The sequence below is a fragment of the Engraulis encrasicolus genome, chromosome 12 (assembly GCF_034702125.1).
Source record: "Engraulis encrasicolus isolate BLACKSEA-1 chromosome 12, IST_EnEncr_1.0, whole genome shotgun sequence".
Classification (NCBI taxonomy): Eukaryota; Metazoa; Chordata; class Actinopteri; order Clupeiformes; family Engraulidae; genus Engraulis; species Engraulis encrasicolus.
In genome coordinates, this window is record NC_085868.1 from 49,054,815 (window position 1) to 49,074,664 (window position 19,850).

Sequence of the window (19,850 nt, forward strand, 5' to 3'; positions counted from 1 at the left end):
TCAATGACAATGGGAGTTGGAGTTGTGCTAAAAAAAATACTGTACACATAGCAGATACTGTACACATACAGCAGATGTGCAAGATTGAGACTTAGAGGTTGAGGTTGAGGTTAATAGGCCTTCAGATAAATGGTTATTTAAAGTGTTTATCGTCTGTGGGTCCAAATAGATAAATGCTATTTGATGTGACAATACAAAAATGGCCTGGATTAAGTATCTGATTAAGGTTTTATATCCTCGTTTTTAAAGGGAAACAAACACAACATTAACATTGCAATATTACAAGTTCTGACAGTGTTGCTTTCACAGTTGAGGAATGTGTAGAAATTAAAATTATTTTCTTATGATAAATCATAGCCTGGTTTTGGTCTGGCCTGTCAGGCTAGCTAGATAAATCAAGCATACATACACCAAACATGAAATCAAGTCTACACAGTCACAAAATAATGTTAATTCAACATGTTAAGAGTCGAATAAACATCTAGATTGTGTTTGGTTAGTACTCTCTAAGTGTTGATTTAACACTGCATCTTTTACTGCGTATGCACACCACTGTCACTTTAGCTGTCTTGTTAGTCACCTCCCTCTCTCACAAGACACAAGTGGCCACACCCACTGAAGTTACTCTTCATGAGAAACGAAAGAGATATTTACTTCCTGGTAAGTGTGTGCATTTGGTCAGGTCTCTGTGTTCTATCAGCATGGCAGAAGCTAATGTTTTGGTGTCTCAGGATCGGTTCAGCTGCCCAATATGCCTGGATCTTCTGAAGAATCCTGTGGCCATTCCATGTGGACACAGTTTCTGCATGGATTGTATCACAGGCTGCTGGGATGAAGAAGATTTGAAAGGAGTCTACAGCTGCCCACAGTGCAGGCAGACCTTTACTCCGAGACCAGTTCTGTTCAAAAATACCATGCTGGCTGATATGGTAGAGATGTTACAGAAATCAGGAATCCAGTCGGATTCTCCAACTCTGGTCTATGCTGAACCTGGAGATGTGGAGTGTGGCGTCTGCACTGGGAGAAAGCAGAAAGCTGTCAAGTCCTGTCTGGTGTGCCTGTCCTCTTATTGTGAAACTCACTTCAAGGCTCACAACGACCTGTTCCCTGGCAGGAGACACCATGTGATCAAAGCTGATGGTAAAATAGAGGATATGATCTGCTCTCTGCATGACAAATTGTTGGAGGTCTTCTGTCGCACTGACCAGAAGTGTATTTGCATGTTGTGTGTCATGGATGAACACAGTGGGCATAAAACAGTTTCGGTTGCAGCAGAGAGAGCTGAGAAACAGGTAAGAACATTCTGTAGTCATTAACCGGTTTGTCTTGCTCTTCGATAAAGTAACACCTGAACAGCAGCCAAAGACAGTAATGAATGTTCTACATTTAACCCATTGATGCTGGATGTTGTGTTGCGCAACATTGACCTTAGGCGCCTGGGGCTGTATGACTCAACATTCAGGCTCATGAGATTTGAGTTATTGAAAATGTTAGAGCTGAATGAACACATTCTAATGCATGATGAGGATATTAGCATTTAAATGCAACTAATGTCATGTTTTTATGAGTTATTTATAGTTAACTTAGGCATTCAGCAGGTGTTTTCTGCAGGATCACATGTCCATATAGGAGGAAAGAGCAGACACATTCTGACATTAAAGAAAATATTTAAAAAGCTTTTAATTCAATGTATAACATGGCAAATTTGTTTAAAACATATGAGCCTACGCGTTGTGCCCCTATTGGCCTTCATCAGGACATCCAATATGGCTGCAATGCGTAGGCCCATGTGTTTTTACACAGATTTGTTATATTGAAGTTGTATTTTAAATATTTGTATTTCAGATCTCAGAGCGTGTCTGCTCTTTCCTCCATTTTCTTGGACGGCTGCATTCGGTCCAGGGGTGCATTTCTCAAAAGGGAAGTTGTTAGCCTGTTAGCAACTTCGGTAGTTGCCAATGGGAAAATGAATTGAAAACAACAAAGTAGCTAATGTAGTAAGCAACTTTGGTTTTGAGAAATGCACCCAAGATGAGCACCTGAGTAACATTGTTTGCACAGTCTGCTGAGTGCCCTAAGCCTTTTGTGCCTGCTCATTACAGGAAATAGTTTCGGTTTAGATCAAAATAGGCCTATGTCACTGTAATCACAGACCAGTTCACTCAGTGTATAGTACACGTCCTTATTCTTCTAACAGAAAGAGTTGGACCAAAGCCAAGTGAAATGTCAGCAGACAATCCGAGAGAAAGAAAAGCACCTGCAGGGGCTGAAGGAGGCGGTGAGGGGGATGCAGGTGAGTGGCAAGGAAGTGTGTGCGCCAAAGCATTCCCTTTTTACTTTTTTAAAAACTTTTTATTATTACAGAATTAGTCCAACTGTCTAATTGTTCTCTTAATCAGTCGAATGTTGTTTGACATCTCGCTATGGGAGGTCCTCATCGTATGAGACATCCACCGAAGTACCTCTATAATCATAGCTGAAGCTTCGTGGACCCATCATTGCCGCTTACCCATGGGGTATAAAAGTGGGGGACGCACATGTGTTAGGTCACCTTTCATCCTCTTCGCTTATATGAGCACACCAGAATTTTTATCAGCTTAACTGTCCACTTTAACATGCCTGGCTTGTTTTTGGACGCTGAATTACGAAGTAATTGGCTTCCCCAACTATCGCTGTGTCAGTGGTTAAGGTAAGATTGGGTTTCAAGCCATTCTCGGTCTTACCAAACTTGAGGTCTGTCATTTGGGTATTTTGGGTAGGTTTTTGGTCTCTACAAAATTGTTAATAGTCCACACAGGCTTTCTCACCTTTAGCGTGACGAAGCTAGTAGCTATCCTTGAGAGCTAAGCAGCTCGGCAGCTCGACTAGCTCTGACCACTGTTACCCCTCATTCTACTTGTTAACCAATTACCTACAGTCATCTTGACTTGACTTGTCGCCTCATCAGGGATTTCATTTGCTTGGTCACTTGTGGGATTACTGTGGTAATTTGTCGAGTGTTAGCCCTAAAAGGTCACGCTAGCAATCCAGTTAAGCAGCTAACCTTCCTTGGGTAACTAGCGAAGGCTACCAGAAGGCAGCTCCGGCTGCAGCTAACTTCTTGGTATTGCCCTGAGGCTGTCAAGATTACACATGGCTCTGATAACCCTAAAACCCTAAAAACGAATAATATGTTCGTTTTATATAGCCCCTTTCAAAACACCCAAGGTCGCATCACAAGGTATCGTGTAGGAAAGTGTGAGTGTGTGAGCGCGTCAGTGTGTGAGCGCCATACACCCAGCCAACCCCAAATTACCAACGCCGGGCCCCTTACTCAGCGCCGACGTCTCAACAACGGCTAAGCCCTCCACAAGCACTCTGGGATACCCAAGCTGCTAACCCGGGGGAGGAAAGACACACCAAAGCGTGGTTCAAAAAGCTTCATCCTCGTAACAGGCAGAGAGACTGCCAGAAGGACAGGTAGTCTACCGCGGGTAGACGCGCCCCATGAGGGTGGCAGCCTCCCAGTTGGCGAGCTCCATGACCCTCACTCATCTGACGCGATGCGCCAAGGGCCCCTCAACGTCTGTCCCCTACTATCAGCCATTGAGGCCTACTGTGCGTAGCCCTCCATGTGAACCGAGATTACACCTTGATGCTGAGGTGGCCATAGTCCCCCCATTAGGAAGCGTCCCAACAGCACCTTTCACAGGTCGTATCATTAGCCCGCCATCTAGGTGCCTGGGCTAGCTGCACGGACTCCCCTGGATTTTAAATACAGTGGAGAGAGGTTGCCGTTTACAGTTTAATCGCCGTCCACCTACCTTTCGTTCGGTGGTCCCTTCGGTGGCCCTGGGTGAACAGGCCATCACATTGAGGGAAGAAATTAAGATGTTACTCGCTAAGAAAGCTGTACGTGTCGTTCCCCCCTTGGAGCCCGCCATCTTCACTTCAGTTGAGCTTGGGTACGGGGACGGGGCATCTCTCTTCCGTTCCCTTCTCGTTCATTAGCTCAGAGGATCGGTTGTGTAAAGATGATCCAACGCATGCACAGCTTCTTGCCTTCGGCGGTGATTATAGATGTCTCTTACGACGAGGACCTCCCATAGAGAGATATCTCTCTCATTGTCCTTCAGAGAACCGGGGATACATGTCCTTATGTTTTTGGGGAGTGCAACTAAATGCACCATGCTTTTGGTAACACTGCTGCATCATATGCCGCAACTCCATACTCTAATATTCCTTGATTGATTGGAAATTGGTCTGTGTTTGGAAGGTTTTCTATGCAACGTAGATCTGATCTGACTTTGTTATAGGCTAGTTAAAGCCAGTTGACAGGCACAGGGAAGCAACATGGGTCAGACTGGTGGTTTATGTTATTGTGAAAGCTGTGGTGTCTCCAAACAGCAATCTGCTCAGGCTGCAGTGGAGGACACTGAGGGGATCTTTGCTGAAATGATTCGCTCCATTAAGAGAAGATGCTCTGAGGTGACAAAGCTGATTAGAGATCAAGAGAGGGCTGATGCGACGCAAGCTGAAGAACTCATGGAGACACTGGAGCAGGAGATTGCTGAGCTGAAGAGGAAAGATGCTGAACTGGAGAGGCTCTCAAAAACACAAGATCACACCAGCTTTCTGCAGGTAGTCTGTCTCAAAAACATACTCCAAGTCATTACTTAGTTGCATTAACAAAGAATATGTAGGCCTACTGTAGATTACAAGCCTACAAAGTTGGAAACCGAGAAGTATGTGTAAAATAGGAAGAGCAAGGGAACAAAAGTTAATGATTCAGATATTGAAACCAACAAGTGAATTTAGTGAAAATCAGGATGACACAAGATTAAACACTATGTATATTGTCCATTGTCATCACTACATTGTTTCTATTCGCAGAGTTTTCGGTCTCTGTGTTCATTAACCGACCAGGAAAACTCATCATCTGACATCAGTGTCTGTTCAGTGTCATTTGAGAAAGTGACCCAGAGTGTTTCTCAGCTGAAAGACAAACTGGAAGACTTCCTTAAACAAGGGGCATGCAGTATGGCAGAGACTGGTATGGACTCTATAAAACCCAATAGAAGCTTTTTTGAAAATTCAGAGTACATTTCAGAGGCTTAATGGACTAATTGATTTCCTCTCTCTTGGTAGCTCAAGGGATCAGCCTGCTTCTTCCCCAGGAGCCCTTGACCAGGATGGATTTCTTAAAATGTAAGTATTCTGCACATTTCAGCCATGTAGGAATTGAACCCTGCAATTTTGTGTCATTGCCATGCACAGAGATTTTTCACTTATGCAATGAGAAACATGTACAGTGCCCTCCATAATTATTGGCACCCCTGGTTGAGATGTGTTAAAAGCCTTAAAATAAATTCAGTGTTTATTGCAGAAGAATACTGTCACACTGAAAATTGTAGGAAAATGTAGCCTTCAACTCAAATGAATTGTAAGAAAATAAAAAAATCCCTGACTGAAAAATAATTATTTTTCATTAAATCACCTGTTCCACAATTATTGGCACCCTTAACAATTCCCAGGAAATAAATATAATTGAAGCATTTCTGTCATTTCTACAGTAGTTTACAAAGTTTACCAGAGTATGTAGGAACATTTAATTAGTAATTCATCACTTCCTGTTTCCCTGGGGTATAAATATGACGTGACACCGAGGCCATTTCTCTTATCCACTCTTAAACATGGGAAAGACAAAGGAACACAGCATACAAGTGAGGCAGATGTGCGTCGACCTTCACAGGTCAGGCAGAGGCTACAAGAAGATTGCCACTCAACTGCAGCTGCCCATATCCACTGTGAGAGGAATAATTAAGAAGTTCAAAACAACTGGAACAGTGGTAAACAAGCCTGGACGAGGACCCAAGTTTATTTTGCCACCACGCACAGTGAGGAGGATGGTAAGAGAAATCAAAAGATCTCCAAAGCTCACTGTTACAGAATTACACCAAATGGTAGCATCCTGGGGTCACAAAGTCTCCAAATCAACCATCAGGCGCTGTCTACACGCCAACAAGCTGTTTGGGAGGCATGCACGGAGAAAACCTTTCCTCACTCACAATCATAAACGCAAGCGTCTGGAGTTCGCCAAGCGGTATTGGGGCTTCAACTGGGACCGTGTGCTTTGGTCAGATGAGACCAAGATTGAGCTTTTTGGCAACAAACACTCTAGGGTCTGGCGTACCACGAAAGATGCGCATGCTGAAAAGCACCTCATACCCACTGTGAAGTATGGGGGTGGGTCAGTGATGCTGTGGGGCTGTTTCGCTTCCAAAGGCCCTGGGAACCTTGTTAGGGTGCATGGCATCATGAATGCTTTGAAATACCAGGACATTTTAAATCAAAATATGTTGCCCTCTGCCCGAAAGCTGAAGCTGGGTCGTCACTGGGTCTTTCAGCAAGACCATGACCCTAAACATATGGCCAAATCTACACAGAAATGGTTCACCAGACACAAAATCAAGCTCCTCCCATGGCCATCTCAGTCCCCTGACCTCAACCCCATTCAGAACCTGTGGGGTGAGCTGAAGAGGAGAGTACAGAGGAGAGGACCCAGGTCTCTGGATGATTTAGAGAGATTCTACAAAGAGGAATGGCTGAAGATCCCTCTTTCTGTCTTTTCCCATCTTGTGAAACATTATAGGAGAAGATTAGGTGCTGTTTTGTTGGCAAAAGGGGGTTGTACAAAATATTAACACCAGGGGTGCTAATAATTGTGACACACATTATTTGATGTCAAATAATTATTTCTTTATGTGGGATTTTTTCCCCACTGAATAAATGCACTTGTATTGAAGGTTGGATTTTTCTCTTTTTTTTCCATTAAGGTCCCATATTATTTAGAAAAAAAATAAAATATTTGGAAGCTAAAAAACACATCTCAACCAGGGGTGCCAATAATTATGGAGGGCACTGTAATTTGTTAAGTTGTCCAGTCTTGTATTTGGCATTGTTTGATGAAATCCATTTTTTTACCCTATATACGCAACAAGAGGAAATATTATTCTGTTCCATGGGTGCACTCTATTCATTCAAATATGAATAGATTGCAGGCCTCGTGAACATATGTAGGTTTTGCTTTTTTTCAGCTGTGTTGGTGTGATTACCACCTTTACATGTATTACCTTTCAATTCCAGATTCCTGTGACCTACATCTAGACCCACTCACTGTGCAGGGATTTCTTTATTTATCTAAGGGAAATAAGGAAGTCATCTGCAAGACAGCTAGCCAGCAACTTCCCAATAATCCAGAGAGGTTTGACTACTGGAACCAGGTGCTGTGTAAAGAGAGTGTGCCTGGAAGATGCTATTGGGAGGTGGAGTGGAATGGACCTAAGGAGAATCAGAGAGATGTTTCTGTAGCAGTTTCATATAAAAATGTAACCAGGAAAGGAAGTAACAAAGAAGCTCAGTTTGGGTACAACGAGCACTCCTGGAGTTTGAGCTGTTCACACTCCTCCTGCTCTTTAATGCACAATGGAGTGGAAACCAAATTCAATGTCGCACCAAGCACCAGAATAGGAGTGTATGTGGATCACAAAGGTGGAATTCTGTCTTTCTACAGTATCCATGGTGACACGATGACTCTCCTGCACAAAATTACGACAACATTCACTCAGCCTCTCCATCCTGGCTTTTGGTTAAATCCTAGAGCAAATGACAAATGCTGTAATGCATGATGCATTTGCCATCCTTTTTTCTTTCAAAGTGATTGCATTCTTCATATGTTAGGACAAACCTAAAAGGTGGAACTGACCTCAGCTGTCCAGTGCCTTGATATCTAAAGTTATGTCCCTGTAATGTACCCCACTGCATTTTCTGTTATGCCAGAACATGGGCATTTTTAGCTGCATAACTTACCATCGTTTGGTCATACTAGTAAATATTGGTTTATTAATTATTATAATATTCATGAAAAAATCAAATTTGGTAATAGGCAGCAGTTTCATTGAGCAGCATAGTTTTAATACCTACTCTGATCACAAAGAGGTTGGATATAATAAGAGGAATCGAAACACGCCCACTCAATGCAAAAGCGTGTGCTCAAAATTCGGTCTCCTAAGGGGGCGTTGTCCCTCCTTCTTCTTCTCTTTTCGTGGTGTTTGCACAAGACGTGCGCTACTGCTATAAGGGGCGTTTACCCGACGTAAAGTGGATACCAGAAAAGAACCCATCTGCTTTATCTCCCTCTCATATACGATTCTCTGGTGCAGCTTTAAATCTGGAAAAATATCTGAGTTTCATGATAATTACTACAACCCAGTGTCATTCACTATTGTTGAAAAGAAGGAAGGTCCGCACACTGTTGCTGCTCCCGGTTTATTAACACAACGTTTCGACCATGCAGTCTGGTTTATCATTCCCTATTCTTCACATGCAGTTGCCTGGACATCTCCCCTCACAACCACTGCTGCTGCTGCTGATGCTGCCTTCCATAGGAGCAATAGTCAAAGATATATGAGGAGCTATTTGCAAAAGCATGTGCCTTTTATTCTTTTGCATTTTATTATTGGAAATGAATGTTCAGATGTCCTTTCATCTACAGCAGGGCTATTCAAATGGCGGCCCTGGGGCCAAATGCGGCCCTTGGATGGCAAGGTTCTGGCCCCCCATAAAGTCAGAACAAAATGAAAAAAAAAATGTGTGCCATCTGTGGCTGTGTATAATTTGCGATCACTAACACTTCAGGTTGGGGGTATCTCTCTGCTATGCATTAACACGAGAGTGAAATCTTATCTAAAACAGTGTCATAAATAGACCATCGGGTACTAAGACATAGAAAAGCTAATATCTGTTTTCTCTGTAAAGCTATCCGTTTGTTTCGCACCCCAACCTCAGACACTGTGCTGCTCACGGTTATTATATACACACATGTAATAATTTTACATATTCTACGTTCGGTCCCTTTACTGGAGGGAATTTGAAAAACTGGCCCTCTGTGACTTCTAATTGAATAGCCCTGATCTACAGTGTGTGTGCATTCTTGGCATTCAAATTGAGAAAATACTTTTTTTTTAAAATATACAGTCCACAATGCAATGCAATCCAATACAATGTCCATTTTCCAAAGTGGATATACATATGTCCTTTGCAACAAAGCTCTTTTATGGAAAGCAAACTACTTTATTTACACATTATGCTTTGTGTCTAAAGTCATTATAAAAAAATATTTCAAAAAATTATGACTTTGTAAACTTCTTGTTGAAATTTTGTGCATACAGTGTATTTTTATGAACTGTTTGGAAATATAAGAAATATTGTGTTATTCTGTCAAGTCGATTAAATAAGCATGAATGGACATGTTTGGTACCTTGGAGCCACAGATTTGAAGATTGTCATAGCCTTCACACTACCCTATACGTGTAATAACCTACAGTCAATCCGGAAAGTATTCACAGCGCTTCACTTTTTTCCACATTTTATTATCTTACAGCCTTATTCCAAATGCTACAAATGAATCTCTGTTGTCAAAATCCTACACAAATAATTCCATTATGACCATGTGAAAAACAAGTTGTCTTGACAGTTTTGAAAATTTATAAAAATAAAATACAAAGAAATCATTTTTACAAAAGTATTCACAGCCTTTGCTTAATACATTGTAGAACCACCTTTGGCAGCAACTACATTCATTTTTTCATTTCTAAATGAAAAGGGAAAAGGGAAGCAGGGCTTTGAACCGTTATTTTTTTCCAAACGGTTCGTTCCGAACAGAAACGGAATTATAACGTTTCCGGTTATGAGTTCCACCAATAAATTGACGTTCCCGAACCGGTTAGAACAAAAAAATATTGTTCCCGGAATGGTTAATTTCGTTCCTGTCAGCTGATTACTCCCCATAGGCCTAACTGACGTTAATTAACCAAGAAAGACGGAAGTGCAAATGAGTCAGCCTACATTCCAAACTGTTTATTCAAGTGGATGAAAAGAATATCCTCCAGAATTTTGTCATTCAGGGACAACCTAAGCGGAGAAGCGGAGAATAAACCTCAATGATGAAAATGCACGCTCCACGCTGACTTGGGTCACGGGGAGCGCTATGATGGACATTGTGAGTTTGTGCATATTTGAAGCGGCCATGGATGCCCAATAACGTAGAACATTCTTGGTGCGCTTTACACGCGCTTCTCTGCAATGTCTTACAATGATGCAATGGAAATGTATGACAGTGTTTTGTCTTATTTAAGATGTGGAGTGGAGACTTTGTAATCCATACCTCTCTCTCCATTCAGTCAGAGAATTACACTAGTATTTCACAGGACGTGAATCTCAGCTGTCATGGTAACGTGCGCAGGAAAATAGTTACTTTTTTTTTTTTTTAATTTGAGGAACAGTACTAACCGGTATTAACCGGTTGCCATTATTTTTAAATAAGTGTTCCCGTTCCAGAACATAAAAAATAATAACATTTCCGGTTTTGTTTCTGTTCCCTGTAAAATACAAAAAGTTCCCGGTTTTAGTTTTCGTTCCTTGAACCGGTTCAAAGCCCTGATTAAAAGGGAGATCATTGGTGTGTGTTTCAACCTTTCAGTAGGCCTACATTGAAATTGTACATTTTGAGTCTGCACCTGCCTAAAATAGATGGGTGTGAGTTTTGAATGGAATCCTAGAGTATCATGGTCTGCTTCTGTAGTCACAGCGCATGTTGACATGCATGCTTCTTTTAGATGTAATTCAGATTTCCAATGTTGACGGCATTCATATATCCCCAATAAAAAACTAAGCAATGTGTTAAATCACATCCTCACATCATCACTTCAGTTATGCATATGCAAAGTCACATATGACATATGATTCATAGGACACTTAACAATAAATAGCAGCACATGTAAATGATCACATCTTTGATTCATCTTCAGCCATGCTTTCAATGATAGTTTAAACTGGTTGAAGCTTGTACTATCTCTAATTTCAGCAGGAATTGAATTCCATTTTTCTACAGCACCAGAGAGAGTAGAGAGAGAGGTTCCATTGGCCCATTGTTTCCGGGTTCTATTATTGGGGGGGAAATCCCCCTTTAGGCAGACCTAAGGACTGTTCTATTCAATGCTAGGAGCATTATGACACGCCCCTTTAGGCAGACCGGAACTTGGTCATGTTAGGTGCTCATAGAAACCTATTATGTTGGCATATCTCTATACTTAAAGGTGTGGTTGCAGGTTGGCCAAAATTCTTAGATAGAATGCGATTATGACATCACGTTGGGGACTCCCCCTGGGTTTTACTAGATTCTGTATTGTCTCTGAATGGGGAAGGTTGCAAATAAATAATTAAATAAACCATATTTATTTAGCCTTTTATATGTATGCTGACCAAAATTATTGCAATTTTGAAGGGGTTGGCTAAGATAGAGCCTAGGTAGATGTCGGGTAGGCTATTCTTTGAAGAGTCTTGCGTTGAGATGACAACCTCAACCTCAACCGTCTCCGATGTAACGATTATAAAGAGAGTATAGACCTTATGAGCGGCGAATGTGAATAACGTGTTGTGTATTGGTAAAAAAAAAAAAAAATCTGTATCGCACTTTTTTGTTTTACTGTAGGCTATAGTTTGCAGTCAGATAGGCCAAGTCTACACTCAGATAACTGAATGTTTTGCGTGCGCATCACAGCGCGCACCATGGCTGTGACCAGACATTGTTAGTAGCCTATTCATCAGCCTTTAGTGGGCCTATCACGCCATTTCAGCGTCATGTGCATGTGGGAAAGAATGTAAACATCGACAAATAAAAAATATGCTAAAGAAAACCATTTGGGTGAATCATGCGCTCTGGTTCAATGCCAGCCGTCAAAGCAGTCAGCTTCATTGTAAGAGTGCCAGAGTTTACCTAATTTAAACGACTGCAAAGCAATCTCTCTGAGCGCAACGGCAAGCACATGTGCGGTCCACAGGGCCATCAGCAGAAAACGAAATGAAACTCCCTTGCAATATGTCCGAGAACAACATAGGCTAACACTAACACGCCGTAGGCTATGTCGAATGGCGCATTTGTCTACTTGTAGTTGGAGCACCGTCATTGCCGCGAGTTTCTGACAAACTAAATAGTTGAGCACAACGTGACACTATCATAGACAAAAGCCTGTGAACATAGTGACACACACTTCACAGTGGTGTTGGTGAAAACGAAACGAAGTTGCCTCCCACGGCCCGAACGCAAAATAATGCCGAAAACTGAATGCCCCCTTCAGTTGTCCTGGCTACAGGCAACTGGTGCGTTATCACTGTTTCTTCTTCAATGTACGAGCACTTGCATTGCACTCGCTCTGCACTTGTCTCACAATGCAATCAACTGCGTAATCCGGGCCAAATGGGCAACTGGCGCGTTATATCACGGCTGCTTCTTCACTTGCATTGCACTGGCTTGTCTCACAATCCAATCAGGTGCATAATCCGGGCCAAATAGTCCACCTTGTGAACACAGGCGGGAACAATTCGAAGAACGCGTTTCAGACGGACGGACGCTGCTGGGACGCATCTAAAATGCGCTTTGCTCTTCAACAAGTGACTAGCCAGCGATACGGTTGTATTTCCCCAATACACAAAAAGTTATTCACAGACGGCGCCTCCATAGTTACCCTACGGTACAATGGCTTTGTAACCATCACATCGGATGCGCAACCAACACATCAGTCGCGATGGCCAAGGCAGGTCAAGGAAATGTGCCTGAACAGATACATTTCATGCTTGCATGACAAATAAAGTATATTCTATTCTATTCTATTCTAACTGTCTTACAGTTGCAGCACTTCCTTGCTGTCTAAAATGTAAATCTTAAATGCAGCAGCAGCTCATAACATGAGCTCCAGACGCAGCCCATCCGGGGGCAAGTGGCAACACAGCGCGATCGATTATCACTGCAAATAAATGAAAATCAACGCAGTAAAATGTAAGTTAATATGATTCATAGGCCATGTGTTTAACTCCTCATAGCATACAATTAATACATTTATGTATTTTGAAATATAGGCCTACATGGCTGTTTGCACCAGCAGGTGTGTGTGATGTGATTCAATGCGCGAGGCTCAACTCGCTTTAATCCCCACCCAACGGCCCTGGCCGTTTCACGTTACATGTGTGTCGTAACAGAAGTGCTTTGAAACAACAGACCGACTAAAATTTACTGCACATAGTTTTCATTTTAAGTGATAATGGAAACACTTAGGCCTATCTTCTTCGAAGTGTTCTTGTTTCAGTTGCAACTCACCAGATGGGGCGCTCTACCCTGGGACAGGCTACACCACATCTTCGTTGTAGCATTTGATCTACTATCTACCACTTGTTTTTTAGTAGGCTATATCGCCAAGGGTGAGTATTTGTATTCGAGTTAGAAATACAAAGAAGCCTATCACTTGTGTCAGACGAGAAACGACACTGCAGATTGACCTAGGCCTATATATTTTGAATGAAGTAGGGGCAGCATATCGGCAACGGTGAGGTTGAGGTTGTCATCTCAACGCAAGACTCTTCAAATAATAGCCTACCCGACATCTACATAGGCCCTATCTTAGCTACCCCCTTCAAAATTACAATGATTGTCAGCATAAATATAAAAGGCTAAATAAATATGGTTTATTTAATTATTTATTTGCAACCTTCCCCATTCAGAGACAATACAGAATCTAGTAAAACCCAGGGGGAGTCCCCAACGTGATGTCATAATCGCATTCTATCTAAGAATTTTGGCCAACCTGCAACCCCACCTTTAAAGAATCTCTACAGCACTAACAGAAAAGGCTGACTGACCAAAAGAGGTCTCCCTAAAATCCACATAACAATCGTCTCGTATAGAGGACCGTGAGAGCCTTGGTTTATCTTTACAACTTAGTATGCACTGCTTAAGAGGTAGTGGTGCAAGATCATGAATAAGTTTGTACATTAAACACATATCAGCAAAACAAATAAGAAGACTGCTGAAAGACAATAAATTATACTTAGCTACGATGGCACAGTGATGGTAATTTCTTGGCTTTTTATCTAGAACTTTCATAGCCATTTTTTAGGGTTGCTAATGGTTGTAATGAAGTCACACCTACTTGTGACCAACTTGTGGAACAATATGATAGATGTGAAAAAATAATTTAATGTAAGAACAGTTTAGCAGCAGATAATGGTAATTGATGTCTTATCTGCCTCTTAGCTACCTTTTTTATGTGTTTTTTAAAAGACAGGTTGGAATCAATGATTACCCAGGTAGCCTACTTAAAATTGTCGACAGTATTTATGACCTCTCCTTTAACAGAGATGTCAGGTTAGGCCTTATCATACCTCCTGATGGAGAAGTACATGGCTACTGTCTTACTCACATTAAGTGTAAGGCAGTTGTGATTCAGCCAGTCTGCTACTTTGTTCAGGGCTGAGGTTAGCTTCAATGCAGCCTGTTCCCTTGTTTTGACATGTTTATAAATAACTGTATCATCTGATTCTCACAGCCCTGCTTCCTTTATCCAGTAAGAACATGTTTCAAGAAGATCAAATCTGGTAGTACAATCATCTAGATCTGATGCCTTTGGGATAACTACAGCATACTGCTATACTGAAAAATGTGGACATCACAAATGTGGGCACTGCACATTCGTGGTTTAAATCCATTGCTGGGCATGGTCGGGCAAGAAGAGAGGGGGCGGAGTATGTGTTTACATCAATGATAAGTGGTGCAGGCAATATACAACTCGAGAGTCGGTCTGCCACCCGGACATTGAATTACTGTGCCTGAGCCTCAGACCATTTTACCTTCTGAGAGTTTGGAAACATCTTGATATGCGCTGTCTACATTCCACCCAGTGCCAATGCAGGGAGAGCTGCGGGCATTGTAGCTGACTGTGTACACAGACAACTGCAGCGCACACCTGACGCTCCCATACTCATATTGGGGGATGTCAACTGCAAACTCGAAATGACTATACCTGGGTTTGAACAGTACATCACTTGCCACACCAGGAGTAACAAAATACTGGACAAATGTTATGGGAATGTTCAAAAAGCATACACAGCCATAGCCAAAGCCCCACTGTCAAACTCAGACCACAACATTATACACCTTATTCCCACCTACCGCCCCACAGTAAAGAGGAGTAAACCTCTGGTGAAAATAATTAAAAACTGGTCCATGGACAATATTGAAACCCTAAAAGGGTGTTTTTTAAGCACAGAATGGGATGTTTTTCATGAACCTGACCTCAGCACATCCACAGATGCCATCATATCATACATTGGCTTCTGTGTGGAGGCGGTAATACCGCACAGGAAAATAAAAATATACCCAAACAATAAGCCATACATTAATAAGGACATTAAAGACTGTATCAGACGTAAGAGGATTGCCTTCAAAAACAAGGACTTACTACAACAAAGAATAATTCAAAAGGAACTTAACCGGAAAATAACCACAGCAAAGCATCATTATAAAGAGACCATTGAGAAGGACTTTAAGGCAAATAACACCAAAAAAATGTGGGACACAATGAAATCTATCACTAATATGACCCCTTCCAGGAAACCATTGTACACCAGCGATGAAAGTGCTATGGCAAATGACTTGAATAACTTCTACCTTAGATTTGATACGCAGGAGGACCATACTTCAGAGTGTGATAAAGCCATCAGCACTATACCAATAGAGGGGGTTCCAAAAATTGACATCGACTGCTTGGCTGTGACAAAACTGTTAAAAAAACTACAGACAAGCAAAGCTGCTGGCCCAGATGGTGTCTCGCCATTCCTACTAAAGACATGTGCAGAAGAACTGACACCAGCTTGGGTTCCTGTTTACCAAAGGTCAGTGGACTCACATATAGTTCCATCTCTGTGGAAGAGGGCGACGATCATCCCCCTCCCCAAAAAACCTGTCCCTTTGGAGAACAACGATTACAGACCAGTAGCCTTGACCTCTATTTTAGTCTATTGAAGTTGATGGTGAGGGAGCTGAAATCAAACCTACAAGGTCAATTTGATCCATATCAGTTTGCCTATAGAGACAACAGGGGCACTGATGATGCAATATTAACAATAACACACTCAATCCTACAGCATCTTGAAAATCCTAAGGCTTATGCCAGACTACTGTTTGTTGATTTCAGCTCGGCCTTCAACACTGTGCAACCACACATCCTTCTCACTAAATTACAACACATGTCTGTTAACCCATATATCATCAGATGGTACCACTCCTTTTTGACAAATAGAACACAACAGGTCAGAGTCAACCAAACAACATCTCAGTTAAAAACAATAAGTACCGGAGTCCCCCAAGGATGTGTGAGTCCCCCCCCCCCCCATTGTTCACAGTATATACAAACGATTGTACTAGCACACATCCTACGGTCTCATTTGTTAAATTTTCTGATGACACGGCCATCTTGTGTCTGTTGGATGCGGACCTGAACACTTATGTTTATAAGCAGGAGGTGCATAGGTTTGTGCAGTGGTGTGAGGAGCACCACCTTAAGGTTAACACCAAGAAAACCGAGGAAATGGTTTTTGACCCTAGTGGACTGTTATATCCGTTCAGGCTAGTTCGACTGTGCTGTCAGCATTGTGTTATGCCTGTATTATGTTGTGTTCTATTGCTTGGGTCTTGCCCGGGGTTCGGGGAGTTTGAGCTAGATAAACACGATGAGTTAACGTTGAGCTCGGGCCATTTTGAGTGAAGGTCATACGCAACGACCAGGAACCGTTGGTGGTGAGGGACACCCTGTATTTCCCCGCAAATGTCCAGTTGTAGGTGGTCCCAGGGCTGAGTTGGCCAGACCAGTGGTTGCAGGGGTGGGGGTGGCTGGTGACCTGTCTTGCCACTCAGGAAGCAGGCTGTGCAGTCTTTACATAGGGCCTCAATTTCCTCGTTTATCCCAGGCCACCAGACCAGGCCTCTGCAGCGCTGCTTCAACTTCACAATGCCCAGGTGGCCCTCATGAGCCATGGCTAGAACACGTGCCTGCAGGGCACTAGGGATGACTGTGCTGAGGCCACGTGCTACACAAGTCCCATTCCAGCCAGGAACAGCTCCTGCTTCACTCTGGAGAAGACCGACAGCTCCTCGGCACCCTGTGAGGCCAGCCATTCTGAATGTAGTCACGGAGCTGGGAGAGGACAGGATCGCTCTCGGATGCCTCTTTTAGCTCCTGTAGTGATACCGTGGTCTGTAGTGGAGTGTGTAGCATCTGGACAATGTCCTGTTCAGCACGGTCGGCGTCAGTGTGTGTGTATGTGATAGGGTGCGGCGTGACAGAGCGCGACAGCAGGTCAGCCACAACATTATCTCGGCCAGGTGTGAACTTGAGATCAAAGTTATACTGGTGGAGGCGGTCGGCCCAGCGGTGTAGCCGTAGTGGTCTGTGGCCTGTCCCAGATGTTGAGAGTAAAGCGGTTAGAGCCTGGTGGTCTGTTCTAAGGGTGAAAGCGCGGCCGTAGAGATACAGGTGCCACCTCTCGCAGGCCCAGATGCAGGCTAATGCCTCACGCTCACCCACGGAGTACCGCTGCTCAGTAGGACTCAGTGCCCGTGAGGCGAAGGCGATTGGTTTCTCCACACCTCCCTAAAACTGTGACAGTACTGCACCGATGGCTGTGGCCGACGCATCGCAGGTGACCAAGGTAGGGCTGTCAATGTTGAAGTGGGCTAGCACCGGGGCTGTTGTGAGCTGAGTTTTGAGTGAGTGCACAGCCTCAGAACACTCCGATGACCACGCCCACGGCTCCCCCTTACGCAGCAGCTGTCGCAGTGGCGCAGTGGTAGTAGAGTAGCGTGGGAGGAACTTCAGATAATAGCCCGTCATCCCCAAAAAGGAGGCAAGCTGGGTGGCTGAGGTGGGCTCTGGGACGGCCAGAATAGCCTCCACGTTTGACTGCAGTGGGTGGATGCCGTTCCCTGACACGCGATAACCCACATACTCAATGGCTGGTGCAGAGAAGACGCACTTGTCCAGTGTTGAGTGTAAGTGTGTGTTTGCTAAGGGCAGCAAAGACTCTGTGGAGGCGGTTGTCATGGCACTCAGGGGTGGCCCCATGAACCACAACATCATCAAGGTAAAATGGCCACGCCAGGTATGCCAGCTAAGATCGATGCCATGACTTTTTGGAAAACAGCTGGGGGCGGAGCTCATCCCAAAAGGCATGCGGGTGTAACGGAACACCCCAAACGTGAGTCACAAAGGTTGTCAGGTTCCTGCTGCTGGGGTGGAGGGGCACCTGCAGGTAGCTTTGGTTGAGGTCGAGTTTGGAGAACACAGTTGAGCCATGGAATTGAGCGGTGAGCTCCTCTGCTGTAGGAAGGGGAAACCTATCCGGGATAATCGCCTTGTTCACTGTGCGCATGTCGACGCAAACGCGCAGACCCCCAGACTTCTTCCTTGCTATCGCCAGATTTGAGACCCAGGGCGATGCATCCACAGCTTCAATGATATTGGCGTCCAGCAGCTGTTTGAGCTCAGTGGAGAGCTCATCACGGAGAGCCAGCGGGACGCGGCGCAGGGCTTGGATGACTGGTTTGACGGCAGGGTTCAGCAGAGGCTGGTGCGCGAACGCTGTAAGGCAGCCCAGGCCCTCGAACAGTGACGGCCACTTCTGTTGCCATGGCGTGGTGACAGCCAGAATTGCAGCTCCCTTTGTGTCCACCAGGGAGAATCCCAGAGCTGAGAAGAGGTCCAAACCCATCAGGTTGGCTCCCCGACGGGAAACTTGAAAGGGAAAACTGGGCACAACCTTATTGCCATACCCCACGGTCAGTTTAATGGACCATGCCAGGTCTATTTTTGCATCCCCATAAGCCGACAGTGAGGTAGTTGGGGAAGACAGGGACAGTGCACTGAAGAAGGAATTGTATGTGTGCATATTCATGAGAGATACACTTGCACCAGTGTCCACGAGGAGTGGAATGCACACATCATTCAGCTGCACTGAGCATGTTTTAAATGAGGTTACTTGTGAATTGACATTGTGAATGACAGTGGCATGGTGTGATTCAGCTGGGGCAGAGCGGCATACAGCGGCAAAGTGATTGCGTTTGCCACAGTTTCGGCATATTTGTCCTCGAGCAGGACAGTGTTGAGCCCTGGACTGGTGGGAGGACGACCCACAATTATTACACGATCGTGGAGGAGGTGGTGGTGGAGGAGGCTGTGGAGAGGGAGGCTGTGGGCGTGGCCGCGAGCGAGTTTACTGGTCAGCCCCTCTCCAAGTCACTCGCCAGCTAGGCTCAGCCACCTTCCTGCTCAGCGACGGCAGCCGGTGGCATGCAAGCCGCCTCCGCAAAGTGGCACCTCCAATTCTCACACCGCCTGTGACACCACATACTACTTCTCTGGGTGGGCTGGATACTTCAGCACCGGAACTGGCCCCTCAGATAGTCCCTGAGCGAACCACAGGTACACCTGCTTACCTGCCACCACAAATGAGTACTGGCCCATCTACCAACCTGCCACCGATAACTGGTATCGCCAGCTCATCTACCAACCTGCCCCTGACAAGGGGTGCCAGTGCATCTGAGACCACCCAGTCACAGCTTTATGCCTCCCCCAGGCCCGTTCACACTAGATCCCGTCCTGCATATTTGGAGGACTTTGACTCTACATTTCATGCCTGAAATTCAGTAGGAGGGGGGGAAAATGTTATATCCGTTCAGGCTAGTTCGACTGTGCTGTCAGCATTGTGTTATGCCTGTATTATGTTGTGTTCTATTGCTTGGGTCTTGCCCGGGGTTCGGGGAGTTTGAGCTAGATAAACACGATGAGTTAACGTCACAATCCGTGTGTCAGTGTGCTTCATTTACTACACATTTACAAACGTAACATGGACCACACCCCATTAGTCATTGGTGATGCCAATATTACTCAGGTGGACTCTTACAAATATTTGGGAGTGTACTTTGA

General features: G+C 44.2%; 1 protein-coding gene across 1 annotated transcript; it reads left to right on the forward strand.

The window, feature by feature from the left end:
* Positions 1–665: 665 nt before the first annotated feature.
* Positions 666–16,963, forward strand: LOC134459877 (tripartite motif-containing protein 16-like). Its single transcript, XM_063212363.1, has 7 exons — positions 666–1,292; positions 2,198–2,293; positions 4,387–4,620; positions 4,873–5,032; positions 5,128–5,187; positions 7,126–7,606; positions 16,734–16,963. Exons 1-7 carry the CDS (start codon positions 702–704, stop codon positions 16,930–16,932), a joined length of 1,821 nt encoding a protein of 606 aa, XP_063068433.1. The 5' UTR covers positions 666–701; the 3' UTR covers positions 16,933–16,963.
* Positions 16,964–19,850: the final 2,887 nt, after the last annotated feature.

Coding starts and splice junctions, on each gene's coding strand:
- LOC134459877 (XM_063212363.1), top strand. CDS start 702: ATGGCAGAAGCTAATGTTTTGGTGTCTCAGGATCGGTTCAGCTGCCCA. Junction 4,621..4,872: donor ATCACACCAGCTTTCTGCAG/GTAGTCTGTCTC, acceptor TTCTATTCGCAG/AGTTTTCGGTCTCTGTGTTC. Junction 7,607..16,733: donor ATTACGACAACATTCACTCA/GCCTCTCCATCC, acceptor TGAGTTGGCCAG/ACCAGTGGTTGCAGGGGTGG.